This window comes from Protopterus annectens, chromosome 7.part0 (genome assembly GCF_019279795.1).
Source record: "Protopterus annectens isolate FY-2018-M chromosome 7.part0, PAN1.0, whole genome shotgun sequence".
Lineage (NCBI taxonomy): Eukaryota > Metazoa > Chordata > Ceratodontiformes > Protopteridae > Protopterus > Protopterus annectens.
The window spans coordinates 1,975,779,220-1,975,801,010 of NC_056739.1; the positions used below are offsets into that span (position 1 = coordinate 1,975,779,220).

A 21,791-nucleotide genomic window follows, 5' to 3' on the forward strand; every position below is an offset into this window, starting at 1 on the left:
CACAAGCCTTCAGTTCTTTGCAAGATTTGCATTCATCAAATAACATGTAAAGGAAGTTCATATCAGTGCTGTTTGTACTGATTTACTCTTTTTTTATCAAGTTAACAAGATTTTGAGATCTATTATTGCTGATTGGTCAGCCTGATAGTATATAACAGGCAAAGTAGTTACTGGCACTTGAAACGTTTCTTTTCTGGGTTTTTTTTATTTTTTTTTTTTCGTTTTTCAGAATTTCAGTTTGGCCTGTTGCCGTTAAATTGCATCATGCAGTAATTATCTGACCTTACACAAATAATGGACAGTTTGGCTTTCTGGGCTGCTACACTAGTAATTATTTTTTTTTGGCTGAAGTACAGTACTAAATAACTTATAACCTTTTAAGATTAAAGCTACATATATTTTGTTCTGTCTTTCTACAGAGTGCTATGTTATGGGGGGTTCAGATGTAGTCAGAAAATGTATATTGAGGTTGTTACATGCTTAGCTATTACAGAAAAGGGTCATATCTGAAACATAAAACATTCTGCAGAATATTTATGCAAGTTATAGTACCCAGCAAGATATATAGACAGCTACATGGGCAACTATTGTTTTCTTGCCATTTTTTTTAATTTGTATATATGTAAAGTAAAATATTAATGAACGTATGTATATTTGTTATTTTGACATAAACTGTTTGCTACACTGATGATATTAAGTGTGCATTTTGTTTTATCCGAGATCAAGATAAAGACCTAAAAGTTAAATTTCAAGTTTTTTAAGGTGCTTGAACTGAATCCACCGTTATAATAACATGATAAAAAGTAGCAGAATACACACATATAGAACTAGTACGGCACAGCATAAAATAATTGTTACTAAACTGATTCAAAGCACCAATTAACATAAAACGTATGCAAAATAAAATATAGAGCAGTCATACCTGAGGCAGGGCAGTGCATAGAGCAGCATTTATTAACTGCCTTTCCTTTTTCATTGTGGCCGATTTTATCTAAAAATTTTTTGCCTTCTCTCAAAAGTGCAAAAGAGAAATCAATGTTATCTGATAAGTATGATTGTTTTCCAACAAAAGTTAAGTTATTTGTAAGTAAATATATGGCATTTTGTGTGCATGTGTGCATGGCATATTTGATATTTTTCTTAATTTAAATATAAGCAAATTATTCAAATAAGGTAATAATTTACAGTGATTGATAGCAAAAACTAATAATAGCACCTTGTGTGTGTAGAGATTTTAGAATGCTGTAGAAACTAGAAATATTTGTTAAATTCAGGAACGGCCTGTAACTCTTGCGTATAACAGAAGTAGAAATGATATCCATTAGCAGTGATATGGAGCATCAGTCCGCAGTGGAAGGATGGCAGGGATCATGCTTCCTCCATTCTGTCAGCTTCATGTGGGCGATGTCACTCTGGGTGAAAATATTTTGCCCATTTCATATCTCTACAGAACCTTCAGGAAGAAGGTTATGTACTATGTAACAAGTTAAAAGGTTTAGATTTTAGTTAGATGCTGTACTGTAAATTTTTAAGTGATATTTTGTGTGTATTTTATGTATTGATTGTTTTGTATTGTTAGATTTTTATTTTGGAATTATCAGTTTTCATTCTGTGAGATGTCTGTGGATAGTTTCAGTCACAGTTTACACATCTTCAGTTTCACAATGAATCGCACATTCTGAAAGTGTGACTGTCTGCATCACAATTGCCTTTATCCATATACACGGTAAACATATCTGAAGACTCTTTAACATATATTTGTAATGGGAAGAAATAATTTTGTATTTAAAATATATTACTAGAGCTTGATTTTGTACATGCAGGTCATGCAGTGATGCTTGCAGCAAAGAACAGAAATGAGAACAACAGTAAGTTACAAGTTTTATTTTTAACATTTTCTTTTTTGGCACATAGATTTTACTTTTCCCAAGGGGGAGTGGTGTGCCTAGTTAGTATGCCTGTCAAAATGTCACCTAAACAATTATTTCTGTCTATTTCAGTACTGTTTAATCAGAAATAATACAATTTGACAACTCTGACTTTGGCATTTACTTAGGGTGCAGCAGTTGCTTAGGACACAAGCTGTTGAGGGTCACGATCAGCACTGTAGGAAAGGTGTACTGTAGATTGGTCCTTGCAAGTCAGTGGTGGCAGATGGTTGGTCTGCAAGCCATATAGGTATTCCAAAGCAGCCATGATATCAGTCTCTCAAATTATTTCAAAGAAATGTATTTATGTTTGGAAATGTAGAAGACTTTTTTTTTTGGGGGGGGGGGGCACCAGCTGAGGATTGATTGCCCAGGCATGAATTGTCACAGCTATTGCCCAGTTTAGTTAACACCAGTTTTCTCAATAACATAATTTTATGGAGATAATTTGGAACTAATGGCTTTTCGCAATGTAACTTTAGTTTTTTTTTTTTTGTTTTATATATAGACAGAGTTTACCTGATTGACCTTTATTTCTTTTGTCATATGGGCGCATGTTATCTGTAAGCATATCATACAAGCATCAATAGAACTCTTCATATTACTCGTGGTGAGAGAGATAGTCTAATCAAATTTTAATTTTTTAGTTTGTTGTGCCCTTTCATAACTTTATAAAGTTCAATTCAGGATAGATCACTGGTGTCTTGCTTAGGATATCTTATGTCTTAACAAACTCTAGCCTACGATAAAGTATTAAATTTTACATTTTTTTAATTTCATGTATTTTATTTAATACTTTGAAATAAATTGATTTTCACGGTGTAAAATTATCACTTTGGTTTATGGATACATAATTGACATTATGGTTTGCTGTTATAGCTTCAGGAATCTATTTGCTCTTGTCCAGTTTGCAGATAAATTAATGATACTTGGTTTGTTCAGCAAAGTAATTATTTTGGATTATATCTCTGAATGGATTAAGATCCGAAGGGGGGGGGGGGTAGAGTTACATTTTGAGACCCATACTGTTCAACCTCATATTAGTATGAAAGCTGCAAGACCTGATAATTCTCAAAAATATGAACGAAAAAGGGAACTTTACTTTTGTGATGAAAACTGTTATTCTTTTAAAGGGAGATCATTATCATCTCCCTTTATTTCCCATTTTCACCATGAGGTTGGGGTGTTGTGCCAACTGTCACCATCTCTGTATATTCAATGCCTCGCTCCTGCCTTCTTTGAGACTCGTACCTGAATACATGTCTTCTCTCACAGGGTCCATCCACCTCTTTGCTGGATGCTGTCATTTCCTCTTGCCTTCTTCCTGTCTGTCCTAAATCTTCATCACCAGATTGTCCACTGTTTTTCTGTACATGTGCTTGAACCGTCGTAATCTGTTCTGTTTGACCTTTTCTGCAATTGAAGCTATTTTGGCTTCTGCTGTTGTGTCCTTATTTCATCATCTGCCCCACAGTGTGCATCCTACCACCCTTCTCAGACACTTCATCTCCATCATCTCGAACTTCCTCAACTGCTCTGCCTTTACTGCACAGGTTTCTGTCCCATACATTAGTACTAGTTTCACCACTGTTTTGTAAACCTTACTTTTTAGCTTCTGTGACACTGCCAGCCCAGCTATCTGAAATTTCATAAATATTTCTATGTCATTCGTGAATATTAATATGATTTTTACAGAACTGTATGTTATGTACTGAGCTTCAAGAATGTAGCCACAGCATATCCTGCTGGAACATAGAAGATTAAACTGCAAAACTTAAGAATAGTTGAGGTTAAGTTACTTAATAGCTGGGCCATAAACAAAAGATGTTATCTCTCAGTTTCAGTTCAATAGCAGACACTATGTCGAGAGGTAGAGATTTTTTCTATTGTCTCAGAGAAAAAGTAATTAGGTTTAAAATGTAAAGTGTTTTATTGCTTTATGACTTCCTAGCAGCTACACAGTTGTGAGCAAACATCTTTGAGATATGTATTTTTAACACAGAGATGTTAAGTTCCTGTTTAGCCTGGGAACTGAAGTCAGGTGAAAGGGAGTGATGTCATCCAAGATGGCCCAGCAGTAATGTTTGATATTAATTTAAGAACTCTCTGAGAGAGACTGTGAATTTTGTATTTTGTCTTGGACCTAGCACCCCTGTTAAAATGCAAGGTTTTTATGATATAAAAAAATGAGACAACAATAAATCGTTTCAAAACTTTGTTTCACCTTTAATGTGACCTATAACCTGTACAATTCGATTGGAAAACAAACAAACCTGTTAGGGGAAAAAATATAAAAAATAAAAAATGAACAATATGCTGCTTGCATAAGTGTGCACACCCTTAAACTAATACTTTGTTGAAGCACCTGTAATGGACACAACATGTAAGACCGTTGATGGGTATATTAATCTGAATCACTTCGCTATTTTCACTAATCCTCAGTTTTTTACTTTGATATTCCTACTTTGATTATCTCCTTTTCATAGGTTCATAGATAAGTACTAGGCTATCTGCCCAACGGCATCTATAAGCCTAGCCAGAATGTGTTGGCTTTCACTGCCCCCTTAGATTAGTTCCCTGTGCCTCTGTCCAGCAGAGCCATTAGTTCCCTGTGCCTCTGTCCAGCAGAGCCACTGCAGTGAACCCCGGGGTAAATTTTCTGTTTCCCATCCACTCGTCAAGGTTTCTTTTGAAGAGTGTTAGTGAGGGGCTCTGCCTAATGTAGATTGGAATCCTGTTCCAAAGCATGAGGAGTCTCTGGGACAGGAATCCTATCCCTCCAGCACGTCCTATTTATCGTTGTGGTGAAGTTTAGATCCATAGAGCGTGTGGCTCTCGGGGATTTGTTTTTTGTTAGGTGGAGCATGTCTATCAATTCTGGGTTGGACATGGCCTTGTATGTCAGGCAGAGATCACCTCTGAGTAAGCGGTATGAAAACGAGTACAGCTGGAGTTTCTTCAGTCGGGCTGCATAGGGCATCCGTTTGAGGCCAGTAATCTTCTTGTTGAGATACTTTTGTGGTCTTTCCAGCTGTTGCAGGTGTTTTGTAAGGTACATCCCAAATGGGGCGTTGCACTCTATGATGGGTCTGATGAGTCATAAGTAGAGGGACACAATAACCTCTTTTGTTCTAGATGCTAACCCTTTTGTGATTAGGTGGGCCACATAGAAGGATTTTCTAACCACCTTGGCTATATGATTATCAAAGGAGAGGTTACTATCTACTTGGGTCCCCAGATCCCTTATTACATTTTTTGTATTTAGGTGACTACCATGTATGTGGTAGTTCTCGGGTACTTTGTTTTTTCCAAAGGGGATGACTATGCACTTTTTGGCATTTAGCTTGAGGCCATGATTTTGACACCAGGTATCCGTCTCACTGAGACCCTTCTGGAGGATGTCTGTATCAGCCAGAGTGTCAGTTATGGCCCCCACTTTGCAGTCATCTGCAAACTTGGTCAGCCACAGTCCTCCTGTGCTTGACTTTACCTCTGAGAAGTATATACCGAACAGGAGAGGTCCCAGGACTGAGCCCTGGAGGATGCCACTTGTAACTGGTTTCGAGTCGGACCTACAGCCTGCAACTCTCACCATGTGGGTTATGTCTGTGAGCCAATTGGCAACCCATCTCGTATCGTTTTGTGTTCAGGCTGGTGAGCTTGTCTATAATACCAGAATGGAGAGTGGTGTCAAAAGCCTTTGCGAAGTCTAAGTAGGCTGTGTGGACCTCCTTTCCCTCTTCTAAAGCCTTGGTAACTGTCTCAAAGAAGTCCACCAGGTTTAGGAGGCATGATCTGCCCTTAACAAAGCCAAACTGGGTAGGGTCCAATGTTTGGAGGTTCCCAATGTCTCTGTTAATGAGTTCCATGATGATGCGCTCCATAGCCTTGCAGACCAGGCTAATCAGGCTTATAGGGCGATAGTTCCCGGGATCCGCTGTGGCTCCACCTTTGTGGAGCGAGTTAACTGTTGCTGTGCGCCACTCTATGGGTACGTAGCCTGTAGATAGGCTGAGTTTGAACAGTGTGTTTAGGTGAGGGGTTAGTTCATTTTGGAGCTTGTGTAAGACACAGCCTGGGACACTGTCCGGTCCCAGTGAAGCTGTGTTTTTGGCTTTGGATAGGGCTGTTTTAACCTGTGTGTCAGTAATTGCTGGGGCTCTACATTCTTCTGGTATGGTTATTGCCCCTTTAGGGGGTGAGAGGGGGGAGAAGTTTTCACTAAACCTGTCTGCCAGAATGTTGGCAATATCAGGCAGTGAAGTGTATTTTGTGCCATTCTGCACTAACTCAGAGCAGATCTGAGAGTTTCCACTTAGGTTCTTGACATAGCTAAAGAACGCTTTGTGGTTATCTTTGGAGTCCTTGGCAATTTTTCTTTCGAAGCTCGCCTAGGATGATTTTATGAGGGAACGTAGTTTCTTGCTAATACTGATGAGGGATGTCTTTCCTTCTTGGGATTTTACTCTTTTCTGTACTAGTTTCCTCCTTCTATTGTATAGCTTGTTTATGGCAGGTGTCCACCAGACTGGTTTCCTTTTCTTAGAGGAGTGAGTCTTGGTTTTGCTTGGGATAGCACAATCCATGCATTCTTGCAGGTGCTTATAGATTGCCTTTGTATGGGATTCAGCAGCTTGGACAGCATTGTCCTTTAGCATGGGGCCTGTGAAACTTTCCACCTCGGTCTTAAGTAACGTGAAGTTTACTTTTGAAAAGTTTTTCAGGGTGGTTTCCTTGATTGGGGGAGGGGACGGAATGTGGATATCCAGAGTGATTAGTCTATGGTCTGATCTAACCAGCGAGGGATTGACCTCCGGTGTGGAACACCGTTCGCCAATGTTGGTGATGACCAGGTCCAATATGTTGTCACCTGTGATGGGGGTATTGACCAGTTGATCCAGGGCATTCGAGTTTATAAATTCTAGGAAGTGTTGGGCAAGGGAGTTAGTACTTGAGTAGTTCTCCCAGTTAATGTTTTGGTAATTGAAATCACCCAATATTAGGGTGTTTGGTAGGACCTTCATATTTTCCAGTGTCTCCAGAAACGTGGAATGGAGGTCCTAGGTCATGGTGGGTGATCTGTAGCAAGCTACAGTTTGAATTGCAGTTTTGCCCACTGTTAGTTGCACATGGATGATTTCTGAGGCATTGTGCTGCGCCACTAACCTGGAGGTGTGGGTATCCTTGATGAATATGGATACACCCCCGCCTTTTGTGTTTCTGTGGCCGAAAAGTATGGTATGAGTTATAGCCTGGTAGTGCTGGGGTGCTCTGTAGAGCCTTAAACCAGGTTTCTGTTACTGCACAGATATCAATGTTCTCCATACTGAGGAGTGCCTGGAGTGTATGCATTTTGAGGTTTAGACTTCTGGCATTGAGTAGCATTACTCTCAGTTTTTGGTTACTTGTGCTATTTACGGTGGTGGGTTTGTCTTTTGAGCTTTGCCTAAAAAAGGCACCATGGAGGCGGCAAAAGCCTTGGCCAGTATTCGAAAGCCTAAGGGTGACAGGTGCAAGCCATCTCTTGTGAAGTAAAGTGGCTTGTCAAGCATGTCATCCCAGGAAGACAGATACTGGATCCCCTTTGAATGACATCGGAAACTTAGCCAATTGTTGAAATTGATAATTTTTATTTTATACTGTGGCATCATTCTTGGTGAGGGCAGGATGCTACTCAGTTCAAGGTCATACCAGCCTGGGCTACATGATCAGAGAGCTCTTCCATGTCTCTTTTCATGTAGTCCAGGGAGGTACATCTCAGGTCATTCACACCAGCATGGACAATGACAGAGTTGTATTTGTACTTGCTCTGGAGTGAACTGAGTGCTTGTGTTATGTGGCGGGTCCTGGCGCCCGACAGGCAGCTAACTGTAACCTTCTCCTTGTCCAGCCTAGTTAGTGGGAAATCAGTGTGCCTGACTATAGAGTCACCTATTACTAGTGTGTTGGATATGTTATTTTGCCTTAAGGGCTGTGATTGCATGTCACACTGATTATGTGAAGTATGTGTTTCATGGTTTGTAATGGGGTGTGGAGGTTGCTTGGATGTCTGCTTTGGAGGTCTCTTTTGCTTTTGCAGACTTTTATTTAGAGCCTCCGAGTATGTTTTCTTGTATTTATGTGTGTTATTTGCCAGTGTTGGTTTAATAGCTCTGTGTGAGACTGGTGGTGTGTTGCAAGTATTTCCCTTCTCCTCTTGACTATCAGTTCAGTCTTGGGTTGAGAGAGCTTTGCCTCCAGTTTGGCTGTATAATTGCATCTCTCGCATATATTAGTGTTTGGTGGTAGGAGGAGAGGGTTGTCTGCGTACATGTGGCAGTTGTAACATTGCCTCAAAATGCCCAGATGCACCAGTTGGACTGCAGAGTACACCTGAAACTGCCCTTTGGACATGCCTGAATAGGTAAAGTGAGCTGTTTTACTGATTGGCTGGTAGGGACGAATAGAGAGCCTTGTCCTTCTGGACAGTATAGGGGGGTCTAGTGCTAGGGTTAATTAGTGCTTGCTATGAGTTTTGAGTAAGTGCTGGGCTGTGAAATGAATGGTTTGAGTGCTTAAGTTGAATGTTTGTCGAGTTCCAAAGGAAAAATTGAATAGTAGACTTCGTGGAGCCGGGAAAATGCCATTAATAAAGGCTAGGGGCAGTTTACTAAAAAGCTAACCACAAAATCTTGTAGCAAGCTCACTGCAGCTTTAATACAGTGGCCAAGGCTAAATGCGAAGCTTCATCCTAAATTTTGAATAGTACAGATGTCTCCTAAAAAGGCTCCTGGTATAAATAACAGCTGTTTTACATTTTTTATAGTTTTTTTTCTGATTTATTTCTGTGTAATCACTCAGATATGTAAATCTCCATTGCTATTCTTATCTCTGTTAGATCTTGCTTATATGTATATTTTCCCTCACCTCTGAGCGAGCTCACCACAGCTTATTTACATTGGCTGGGGTGAAACACTTGGCTTTGTCCAGTGATTAACCTGAGCAACATTTCTCCACCAATAGTTCTTTTCCCTAGGTCCATTATAACAGTACAAATATGTCCAAAAAACTGACAATAACTCTCTCTCTCTCTCTATATATATATATATATATATATATATATATATATTTATTATTTTATTTATTTATTTTACATTTGTTGACGGGAGAGTCAGACTGGATACATGTCCATTTTCAGCGGTGGCCCAGGGAAAAAAGCTCCACAGATTAAGATCAAACAAGTATGAGATTTCTACATAGCAAGCAAGTATTCATGGGAAAACACATAATTTAACAAGATTCCATAGTTTTAAAGTTACATAGTACAACATTCATTGGTAGTCACAAGATTTAACAAAGTTCCGTAGTTTAAAATTAGAGTATAGTAGTACTTAGAATGTACTGGTTTCCAGTAATAACATTAGTTGAGACAAATGTAAGTAAAAGGGGGTTGGTAGTGGATGTTAGGGTTAGTTTTGTGAGATGGGGTTGGGTTTAAAGTTGGAATGTGCATAATTGCAGACTGTTGGTGTGGGTGTTTGCAGGTGAGGTACTGTAAGGAGGAGCCATGATTCTTCTTGAAGGGAAAGAAGTGAAAGGGAGCACGAGAGTGAGTCAGAGGGTGTGTATGATATGGGTCAACATGGTGGGTAGCAAGGGCATAGCCATGCGAGTTTTAGGTGTTCTTTTAGTAGCTTTTTGAATGTAACCATTGAGTTGGCTGAGGTAATAGCTGAAGGTAATGAGTTCCAAATTTTACTGATGTAGTTAGGGAAGAGGGAATCACCTGCTGTGTTATTGCTTTTGGTCACCTTGATTAGTCTTTTATCACTAGAGCGAAGATGTCTGGTATTAGTTTGTAGTTAGTTTGTAGTTTAAGTAGATTAGATAGTGCAGGGGGGTTTTCAGGAAGTAGTAGAAGTTTATGGGCGAAAGAAACCTGATGGAATGAGAGAAGATTTGGGAATTCACACCAGTTAAGTTGATTTAGAGAATGACATTGGTGGGTACGGTAAGGAGCAGCAGTAGCAAATTTGGCAATTTGATTGTAGCAGATGTTAAGCTTGGCCATTTCGGTTTTGGGTATGTTGGTGTAGATGGGAGCGGCAAAGAATAGTGTGGTGAGGAGGTGGGTTTGAACTATAGTTATTCTAGCAGGTTGGGTTAGAAATGGTTTGTTTTTATAAAGATTGGTGAATGTTTTTAATAGTTTGATTTATATGTAGATCAAACTTGAGGTTGTTGTCAGTCACTCCTAGCAGTTCAGTACGAGTGTCTGGAGAGATGATAGTCCCATCTCTTGTCACAGTATTGAATGTGTTGGGCATTGATATGGATTTGTTTGGTTTAAATAGCAACAGTTTGTTTTTTTTGGGATTAAGTAATAGGTTTTTGTTAAGAAACCAGGTTTCTATAATTGGAAGGCTTTTTGGGTAAGGGAGAGGAGTTTGTGTGGGTCGTTGGCTGAGCAGACTAATGTTGAGTCATCAGCATATTGTATAACAGTTGTAACATGGCATATGCTGTGGAGATCATTAATGAAGATGGAGAATAAAAGGGGTCCCAGAGTGGACTCTTGTGGGACTCCTGTGGTAACAGACAGCAGTGAGGATATGTTGTTGTTCCATCGAACTGCTTGTTGTCTAACTAGATAGTTTTGGAACCAGGCTAATGCGTGATCACTAAGGTCAAGATTAGAAAGGGAGTGGAGTAGTTTGGGATGGGTGACCATATCGAAGTCTTTTGACAGGGCCAAGAATATGGCAGATGTTAGGTTTACCTAAGTGTCTGTTTTGGTTGATGAGGTTTGTAAAGGAAATAAGGGCTGTGGTTGTACTGTGGGCAGGGCGGACTCCATGCTGTGTAGGAGAGAGAAGTTGGTTATTAAGTAGGTATGCCATAAGTTTTTTTACACACACACACACACACACATATATATATATATATATCTACAGTGGGTATAAAAAGTGTACACACTCCTGTTAAAATGCAAGGTTTTTGTGATATAAAAAAATAAGACCACAATAAATCATTTCAAAACTTTTCGCATTTTTAGTGTGACCTATAACTTGTACAATTCAGTTGAAAAACAAACAAATTTGTTAGGGGAAAAAATATAAAAAATAAAAAATGTGTACAGTAAGCTGGTTGCCTAAGTGTGCACAACCTTAAACTAATACTTTGTTGAAGTACCTTTTGATTTAATTACAGCATTCAGTCTTCTTGGGTAGGAGTCTATCAGCGTGGCACATCTTGACTTGGCAATATTTGCCCACTCTTCCTTGGAAATGTGCTCCAAGTCTGTCAGATTGCTAGAACATCTCTTGTGCACAGCCTTCTTCAGGTCACCCCACAGCTTTTCTATTGGATTTAGGTCTGGTCTCTGGCTGGGCCATTCCAAAAGTTTAATTTTCTTCTAGTGAAGCCATTCTTTTGTTGATTTGGATGTGTGCTTGGGTCACTTTTGTGTTGAAAGGTGAAATTCCTCTTCATCTTCAAGTTTCTAGCAGGTGCCTGAAAGTTTTGGGCCAAAAGTGACTGGTATTTGGATCTGTTTATAAATGCCTTCACTTTGACTAAAGCCCCAGTTCCAGCTGAAGAAAAGCAGCCCCAAAGCATGATACTGCCACCACCATGCTTCACCGTGGGGATGTTCTTTTGGTGATGCGTATATTGTTTTGCGCCAAATGTACCTTTTGGAATTGTGGCCATAAAGTTCAACCTTAGCTTCATCAGACCATAACACATTTTCTCACGTACTTTTGGGATACTTGATGTATTGTTTTGCAAATTTTAGCCTGGCCTGGATGTTTTTCTGTGTAAGAAAATTCTTCCGTCTTGCACCCCTACCCCATAGTCTAGACATATGGAGAATACAGGAGATTGTTGTCACATATAGTACACAAGCAGCTCCTTCAGTGTTGCTGTAGGTCTCTTGGCAGCCTCTCAGACCAGTTTTCGTCTTGTCTTTTCATCAGTTTTGGAGGGATGTCCAGTTCTTTGCATTGTCACTGTTGTCCCATATTTTCTCCACTTTTTGATGACTGTCTTCACTGTGGTCCATGGTATATCCAATGCTGTGGAATTTTTTTTGTACCCTTCTCCTGACTGATACCTTTCAACAATGAGATCCCTTTGATGCTTTGTAAGCTCTCTGCAAACTATGGCTTTTGCTGTAGCAGGCAACTGAGTAAATGTCAGGAAAATCCTACTAGGACAACTGACCTTTATTTGGTGTTGAGTCTCTTTACTTGATGGTAGGTGTGTACCCAAGAAGACTGACTGCTGTAATTACATCAAAAGGTGCTTCAACAAAGTATTAGTTTAGAGTGCCTCTTTGGTCGGCGCAGTGGTGCAGAAGTAGTGTTGTCACCTCACAGCAAGAGGGGTGCCTTCTGTGTGGAGTTTGCATGTCCTCCCTGCATTTGTGTGGGTTTCCTCCGGGTACCCCGATTTCTTCCCATGTTACAAAGACATGCATCTGGAGCATTTCTCCGTGGGCCTCCTCTGAAACTTGGCTTTGTTCCAAGTCAGACTTTCTCAGTTAACAAATGTTAAATAAATAAAATAAATAAATAAACTAGTTTAAGGGTGTACACACACAACAAAGTATTAGTTGAAGGATGTGCACACTTATGTAACCAACGTATTGTACGTTTTTTATTTTTTATATTTTTCCCCTAACAGATTTGTTTGTTTTTCAATTGAATTGTACAGGATGTAGGTCACATTAAAGGTGGGAAAAGTTTTGAAATGATTTATTGTGGTCTCATTTTTTTATATCCCAAAAACCTGGCATTTTAACAGGGGTGGTAAATCACTGAGAGTTATACTGAGGTTATAATTCAAGACATTATGGTTTCATTCTTCTTATTGTTCAGCAAATATGTTGAGATTGCCGACTCTGAACCCTTTGTATTAATTTTTAAGTGAATTAAACAAATATTCAAAATTGTCCCTGATTTTCAGTGCTAGTTCTTTTATTATGTTTGGCTTTAGTTTTTGGCAAAAAAGTTGAGAGGTATGAGTAGGATCATGCAGTTGCAATTTAGAAAGGCAGTCATTGCAATGTAAGAAAATTGATTTTCGGTAACGCTAAGTGCATTCATCTAATAAGTATATCTTAATTTTTGATGAATTCTGAGAAATTGTTTGATAAATGTTCATAACATTACCTACAGTAACATGGACCTCTTTTGAAACTATTATATTCTTTTTACGTAATCACGTAGTTATTTTGTTATGCTGTGTAGATACGTCTGCAACATTGGTAAAGTTGGTGTACGTACAAGAGATGAAAAGCATACCTGACATCTGTCCCCTGCCCTTTATTTCTGATTGACCTTTAATATTTGTGCATACAGCCACTGTTATTGGGGTTATAGCTTTGCTTTACATTTTTGTCTGTGGTGAAAATTTGCAGTTTTTTTGCAAATTGTAGAAGATTAGAGACCCAAAATGGAGGGATGTGAATGAATATAACATCTTGTTTCTTGTTTGATTATTTTAAAGTATGGCTTTACAGAACTAGTGTGTATTTGTATGAAATACAGTGGAATATTTATTCTGTGCTAAGTTTTGTGTGAAGCAAAGCTGAAATTGTTCCTGATTTCACAAGAGTGCCCCTGACTTGGCCTCATGCTTATGACCTATGCCAAATAAAGTTTATGGTTTTCTGGCAAGTCATTGTAGATTACAGTGACTTCATATCCTTCAAAAAAGCATACCAAGCCTGTTATTCTAGCAATGTTCAAAGTGTGTAAGAGCAACATTTAAAGTCTGCCCCTGATTTGGGGCTTCCCCCCCCCCATTTTTTTGGGAGGGGGATGTTCTCTTTTGCTAAGAGATTGACAGATATTAATTTTTTAAGACAGTCAGAAGAGGTTTGCATTATAGTTGTTTGCTCAATTAACCATCTGGCATTGTAGGACTAATGGGCATTTATGTGAACTAAGTTGGAATACTCATTGCTATTTATGATTTCACATAATACCCCTGAGTTTGCACCTTTTTGGTCAGTCCCTCGTAAGTTTTGTGGTTTATGGTGCATCAAGGTTTGTAGTCACTAAACACTGATAGAGATTTGAGTTTCTGAATTCATTTTCTTCAGAAAATGTACACTAATGCAAAACACTGTTATTCTAACAATTTTCTAAGTATATAAGGGAAATATATCCCTGATTATAGCTCATTGTTCCTCATTGTTATTTTGGGTTTGTGGCTGATTCTTGTGCTAAAAAGTTTAGACATATATTGTCTTTTATCACAATCAGATGAGGTATGTAGAACAAACTGCTTACAACTGCCGGGTGAGGGTGGGGCATGGCTGTGGATGACAGTAACTTACCCTCTGGTTTACTCAGTTTAATCGATGTGTTTTTACAGCACTGTTGTGCATTTGTGTGAAATAAGTCTTATTTTATACCACTGTCAGACTTTGAAAGTATTCACAGTCAACCAGGGAGTATAATTGCTGGATATGGAAGTGTCTGTGGATGAGAATGGCTGACTCTGGATGTTATGATCAGGTTAACCAGTCATTTATCTGCCTTTGCAGAGATCTGTAATAAATGCAGAGCAAGACAGGCTTTTCCTTGTATTCTTTGACTGTTAAAGAGGACCCTGGATGTTCCTTCTCCAGATGACACTCAAGCCAATAGACAGTGTCAGTGTTGCTTTCTCTGTTGTCTCGTCAGAAGTGCAAGGCACTGCATCAGAGTCTAAACTGCTGAGCTCTCTCAAGTTGACAAAGTCTAGAAGGTCTTGCTGTGATTCTGAACTGAAATGGTCTGTGTGATGTAGCCCTGTACATTTTGAAGAAGGCAAGAGAGCCTAACAATATGAAGTCATGCTTGAGCAAATGGAACCCTGAGACCTGTTTAGCCTGTCTGCTGGCTTGGGCAGTGGTGATGTGATTTTTATCTTACAGAAGAATGGATAGTATCCAGGATTTTGGACTGTTTTCATTCTTTGTATTCTTTTAGTTTTTCTTTGTTGTCTGTTACAATACATCTTTCAGCTTTATCAGCCTGCATGTACAGGTCCTTCACCTTTGCAGCTACAGTTTTCTTGAAGGATTCTGCAGATTTAAGGTGCTCCCCCAGTTGACATAACTTTTCTTCAGGATGGATCATTTACTTTGTCAATGCACCTTTTGAGCCTGCACTTATAGCAGACATTAAATGTTCTCTTAGAAATGATTCAGTTTTTCTGGTGGCAGTAATATTGACTATGAAAATTTAGGGTTGTAGATCATATAGTCTTCCACCCATGCGTTAAAAACAATTCTACATTAATGTCTGAGATAATTTCAGAAAGTATCTTACAGCCGTCTTTTAAGTACCAATATTTTTAATAGACAAGAAAACAGGGAGGGGCTGTGTCATGGACTAGGTATGCATGGCCCCTTAAATATTAAATGGACAAGATTGCTTACGCAGGGAAATCTAAACTTGTATCTTTTGCACAAGACCAACAAGCATTCCTGCCTCTAAGCCATTTTATCCAAGTGGTTTGGTAACTATTGTTTTCTGCTAAGATGATTATGGTAAGTCCTATGAAAGAGGTGATGAGGCCTTTCCCCACTAGAGCAGCAAGTTGTCTTTAGAAATGTCCCTGCAGAGGAGGTACTTGAAGCAGCTACTTGTAGCAAGGAATCACATTTGTTAAAGATTGTGAAACAGTTTTCTGTTACAGTATAAACCAGATTTTGCAAGGACTGCTCTGTCGGGCTTACCACTTAACTGGGCTACCTGAAGTACTGCGGGGAAAACTTCCCAAATGCTTTGACTACTTCAATAAGTATGTCAACAAAAGAGCTGTAATAATAGATTAGCAAGACATAGAAATAGTACTGCTGAATTAAGGAGAGTCCCACACATACACAAGTCAAGCAGCCCCTAGCATTGTTTATAGTTAATTGTTCGTTCATACATTTTATTTAAATATAGTTATTTTATTTATACTTTTTAACTGTATTGACCCTACTGTGCAAAACCCATTTAGACAGTAAACAAAGGAGAAAAGTTCCCATGGTAAACAAGAATGTACTACTTCAATTTTCATGTAGCTGCAATATTTGGAGACTTGAAACACAACTTAATCAGACTAAAAACTGAAGTAAACTGAATGGGGCATAAGCTTTGCTCACAGATACATGCTGTAGTTGCATTTGTAGATGACTTTCTATTGGCAGCCGAAATTTCGTGTTCTATAACTCCTTGCTCAGATGCCTAGTAGTTAAAACCAGCGACAGTTTCAGTCTTATGCAAGTGGGTATGAGAAGGACACTGGTGACCCACGGTTCATACAGACATGCAAATATCACTGGAAATTAAGGGAAAACCTGAATGTTTTGATTTCTGAGGGACCATCGCTCTCTCTCTCTGTCTCCCTTTGCTCTTGAGGCGACTACTTCGTTCAACGTTATTTTCCATACTTAATAAAATCATTTGGATATTGATTATAAGAAACTCGTTCTTTATTGCATTTTAGGAAACTTGCATTTGACCATATACATCAAGTATACTGCTCTAATATGCATTCTCGCAACAAAAGACAAATTGCACTTAACAGAATCCAGGGTATTCATTACAGGAATAAGCTATGTTAGTGACATACTGTCAGAGAATGAAACTTTTAAGTCCACACTTATTAACTTTCTTAAGTTTTAAGAGACAGTCTTGTAATGGCATCCATGTCAATTAATAGCTTCCTATTAGACTATGTGTGCACTCAGCCTACTGACATTCAGTACAGAGGTCAGTTTTTCAACTTAATAGTAATGAAGTTAATGAAGCAGTTCAGTGAATAAATATGGAACTGACTTCCCAAGTAAATTAAGTGCTGATCTTCTACATTGTAACCGTATTCCTTGATAGTCACTAACCTTGTATATGGCATACATTTGTGTGAACCTGTCACTGTATGGCCACGTTCACAAATTCATGCTATTAGTTAGCACTACAGAGAGCTTCATTTCCTGTGTACCAGGAAGCAGGTTTGGGCGGGTGTGATGTGACTTATTTATCTTACAGAGGGACAGATGGCCTATCATTGCTGTGAGTATCATTACTATCAGAGCTGCAAGTGAAATATAAAAGTACCTACTTCAGAAAGCACACCGGTGAAGAACTGCTGTTAGCTTGCTGGCTTTTCAGTATAATGCTGTGCAATTCATATATCCCTGTCTATTCATGTTTGAGTTACAGCATCCAAGGACTGCTTTATTGAGGTTTATGCTCTATTATTTATGTGTTTGTTTTCAGTAGAAATACTAAGTAAAATTTCTGGCACCCAAACATCACAATTTATGGATTTGGCAGTACTTAACTTCCAGCATTTGGTCTTGACCTCTTAAATGTCAACTCTAGAAGTCGTACATTTTCAGTTTTAGTTAGTCTATCACTAATGACAGTATTTAATAGAGGTGCTGACAGCTGAGTCTCATAAATTTGCATTTTTTCAGTGTATGCAAAACATGTTGTCCTTTAATTTGAGAATATATTTACAAATGCATAGTCTCTGGGCATGAGAGCCTATGGGAATGCAAAGCTTAGGGGCCTGTTTTCTTGCATGGCTGTCAGGAGAGGAACATTCTCCAGAGGTCGGCTGAAAAGGACTGGAAGCAGTGTTTCAGGAAATGACTACACTGGGTGGGGAAGAAAAAGCTGAATCAATTTTAACTAATGCTAAACCAAATAAAACTAGATACAGAGAATGCAGTTCTCTTCTCTTATTGAGAGCAGAATTAATGCAGGGAAGTAATATTAACTTGGAAGAAACTGGCTGAAAATGTAATCAGTGACTTGGCTGTATGTACAAAAAGCCTAGTGTTTGTGTCCAGCTAACCCAAGTGTAATAAATCTTAGCTGCACAAGTAGTTCAAGGCACCAGTCTATTTAAAGTACGCTTACCAAAATAATATTTCTCTTGGGGGTTTAGGCTGTGTTGAAATTGTTTTTTCCAGCACAGATTAAAAAAAGGTTTAAACTCAAGCAGTCCGCTTAGAAGTGGAAATGGAAAAGCACATCAAAGGTGCTCATTTTTAAAGTGGCATGCCATTTTGAATTTATTTAATCTGTGGCTCTTTGTAAACTGCATTAGTACTGCAGTCATCACATACAGGAAAGAAACCTTTAAATAGAAAACTTTCTTAAAGTGGATTTCCTCTGCAGTTTCCACTTAAGATCATTGTGTCCCCTACCATACACAGGCACACACAGGCACACACACACACACACACACTCACACACACACACACACACACACACACACAATGGTATTTACCTGAGTTCTTTGTACTCTTAGGTGACATTCTGATAACTTCTCTCTGCCACCAGTCCTGGGTCCATGACACTGCAGGTGGAAGTCCAACTACCATGGTAAACCCAGCTGAAGTGCTTTTAATGATTGTATTTGATATGTAGTTGCCTGTAAAGCAAAGCACTGGTGTTTATTGGCAACTTTACACCAGTTTGTTGAATGATAGTATGTTTTAGCAGTATGTCCTCATTAGACCTATGCTTAGCTTCCTTGTAAAGAGGACAGGTTTGAAGAAATTGTAAACACTTTGCATTCATTTCAGGCAGCCACGATGTGGCACTGTTGTTAATTATACTACATTTGTTTGGGCTGCTGTTTGAAAATATTTGTCATTTTCTAGGAAAGTCCACATTTATTTTTCACAAAACATGCATTAGCAATTACCCTGGCTTGTAGGGTTACCACCTGTCCCACTTTGCGAAGGACAGTCCCTCTTTGAGCAGTTGTGTCCTGCAAAAAAAATTGTAAAAATGGCAAATGTCCTGAGATTTTAGGACACAATTATTTCCTATATTTTATGTAATAGTTGCATAAAACAGTTATTCTGTATCTGAAACACCTAAATGTTATAAGAAACAGAATAAGCAACTAAAATGCTGCAAGAGTAAGCTTTTATTTAGGCAAAAAAGTGAAGTTCTGTCCTTTGTACTGGCCGTGGGTATGTTTCAGCCTGCTAAATCTGATGTTTGTAACAAATGTCCCACTTTAGGTATTTGAAAAGGTGGCAACCCTACTGGCTTGGCAGTTTACTGTTTTTTGAGCAGTTATATCCAGATGGGAATAATGCATATGCAGTCAAGTCTTGCTTAGGAAACCTCCAGACAAATACAAACGATGTGTAGTTTTATGTAGAAATGAAAGATGAAATATAAAATTAGTTGGATAGAATATTAAATACAAAATAGTAATATAAACAAAAAATGAACAGAATTCGTTGTGGTACTGCATATAGGTTTTTATATAATGGTGGATTTCAAGTGGAACTGCTGTGTGAGCTTCCAAGGGGCTGGCTGTCCTGATGTGACAGGAAGTGAGGACAGAGGACCCAAAGAACTTTACAAAGTTGGCTTTCTCCTTTCCATAAATATTACACCATATCAGCTCTCTCTTTCTTTCTCACGTCAATGTTTTTTATGTACCATTCAAAAATCTCTAGGTTTGCTTTATATTTTTTCTCACTTTTCAGTCTTGGTCCATATAAAGTTTTTCATAGATCTGTTGTATTAATGAACGCAAATTTGCATTTGAAGCTTTTGACAGTTTTCCCTTGTGCAAGTATTTTATTATACTGTAATTTCTCTTAATCTTTTTTAGTATCTTCATTCTGGAAGTTCTGGGCTTCTTGCATAATAGTAACAATAGATAATTTCTTTCTTATCCTCAGTAGTCCACTCCGTCCTCTTTATGGCTCTTTTTTGGCCTGTCAGTTTTTGTTTTGTAGACTACTACTTCCTTCTACAGCAGGGGTCATCCTCCTCCTGAATCTAGCCTAACCCCATTGTAGGAATGTTTCTGTGTCTTGAAGATTCTACATTGCCATTTTTTCCACTCCTAGCACCAGTGTGCATACCAGGATTAGGCAGTTTTTTATCTTGGGACTTGTGCACCCAGATGTCTTTTTTATTTTAACCTACTTCTGTCCATGATACATGCTTTATAGATTTTGTAAAAAAACAGTCCACCTCGTGAAGGTACTCACCAAGACTTGAGAATGAATTAAATTCCAACAATACTACTCTTCTTTGCGTGCTGATTTTATCATCTCTCCATCCGGACTCCAAATTTCTTTCCCTCCTTTCCCTTATTACTCTGTTTTTTTTTTTTGTAAGGCCATAGCTGTTATAAGTTTAGCTGCACCATATTACATCCTATTTACTTCTGTTGTATCAAATGAATTTCGGTTAATAGTCCCGATTGCTGTGTTCATCTGTTTTGTCAGACTTCTAACATTTTGGATCTTATTGACTTTCTGTAATCTATTTCTTTAATTGATTTTACTATGCCTATCCATCATTATTTATTTTATTTATTTTATGTATTTATTTACATTTGTTTACCGGGAAATTCCGACTGGACGCTGGTCCTTTTTCAGCAGATGTCCGGGGAGAAAAGCTTCACATCATGTACATGATAAATAGAGATACAAAGTTGCAGCAATAGTAAACAACATTACAAGTTGTTGGCTTTAGTATATACAGTAAATATTGCAAGTTAAGATAGTTTCTTGACGTTAATAATATTAGTAAAGGTAAAATTGTCCAGCAGGAACAGGACCAGGAACTCACTCCACAGCCAAGAATGTAAATAAAATAAGTCTTTATTACAGTGCACAAAACGTAAAAAAACAAGCGCTTTCACTCGGTCAATACCGAGCTTTTTCAAGGTGAAAACAGGGTATAATCCCTTCAAAGATGTTAAATAATAAAAAACAGATCACATGACCAAGATTGTTAATTAACTTTGATCTAAACCACACCTTAGTTGTTTGAATGCCAATATTAAAAAATCACAAAGCACACTGAATAATAAACCAAATCTGTGCCTTAAAAATTGCACTAAAACATATCAAAAACATCTCATCACACAATCATATAAAATTAATAATTGTCTAATGTAAAAACTAATAATAGTAATTTATAAACAAATTCTTCAAATAAAACAATAAAAAAGTTTAAAAAATGTTAGAAAAACATTAACTATGTCAAAAATCACAAATCACAACCCAAATAAAAATAGAAATAAAAAGGAATTTTTTTTTGAAAGGAATTGATCGCCACTTGTTCAGTCCGGACTTGTTTATGGTTACCATTGACATAATTTAACTTTTTCCAAGCATTCCTCACTGAACTGGTCTGGAATGGTTTGGAGAAGTTCTGGTAACACAATCTGGACTGGACACTAAGATCATTAATCTGGTGTTGGAGTTCATGGAAATTGTGCTTGAGAACAACTTTATCTATTTTAATGGAGAATTTTACCGGCAGAGAAAAGGGGTTGCGATGGGTGCCCCCTGTGCTTCATCATATGCTAATATAGTGCTATACCATTGGGAACGTAATTTCATCTTTTCTAGTCAATGGATAGAACATGTAGCACACTACAGGAGGTACCTAGATGATATTTGTTTGTTGTGGAAGGGGACAGTAGAGAATTTTGGAGAGTTTATAAATTACATCAACTCCAGTACTGAATTTTTGAGGTTCACTCACAAGATTGACAAAGATGCACTAAATTATTTAGATGTGACCCTTTTCAAGGATTACGAGAATCAGAAATTTCAATCTAAATTATTTAGAAAGGCCACGTTCTCTAATTCATACCTCCATTTTGACAGCGGACATCCCCTTTACCAGAAAAGAGGTATAATTAAAGGGCAGCTCATTCGAGCATCCTTAGGAAACTTTATTGAAGAGGTTTACACCCTTATGAATTTGTTTTTAGAGAAAGGTTACCCTGCTTCCTTAATTGACAATTTGAGCCAAGAAGTTGTACTTAATAGGGAGCTTAAATATCCTCCTTTGTTAGGAACTGGTCCTTCAGCTCTTGATTGTGATGGAGGTG

General features: G+C 38.2%; 1 protein-coding gene across 10 annotated transcripts in view; it reads left to right on the forward strand.

Moving 5' to 3' along the window:
- Window positions 1–21,791, forward strand: part of MEF2A (myocyte enhancer factor 2A) — a 1,032,288-nt gene that overhangs the window by 834,320 nt on the left and 176,177 nt on the right. For 5 of the 10 annotated variants that reach the window (XM_044078398.1, XM_044078392.1, XM_044078390.1 and 2 more), the window contains one exon: window positions 1,824–1,868. The exons of the other annotated variants lie outside the window; for them this stretch is intronic. In XM_044078398.1, coding sequence (XP_043934333.1) covers window positions 1,824–1,868 — 45 coding nt within the window. The remainder of the gene's footprint in view (window positions 1–1,823; window positions 1,869–21,791) is intronic. 10 annotated transcript variants of the gene reach the window in all.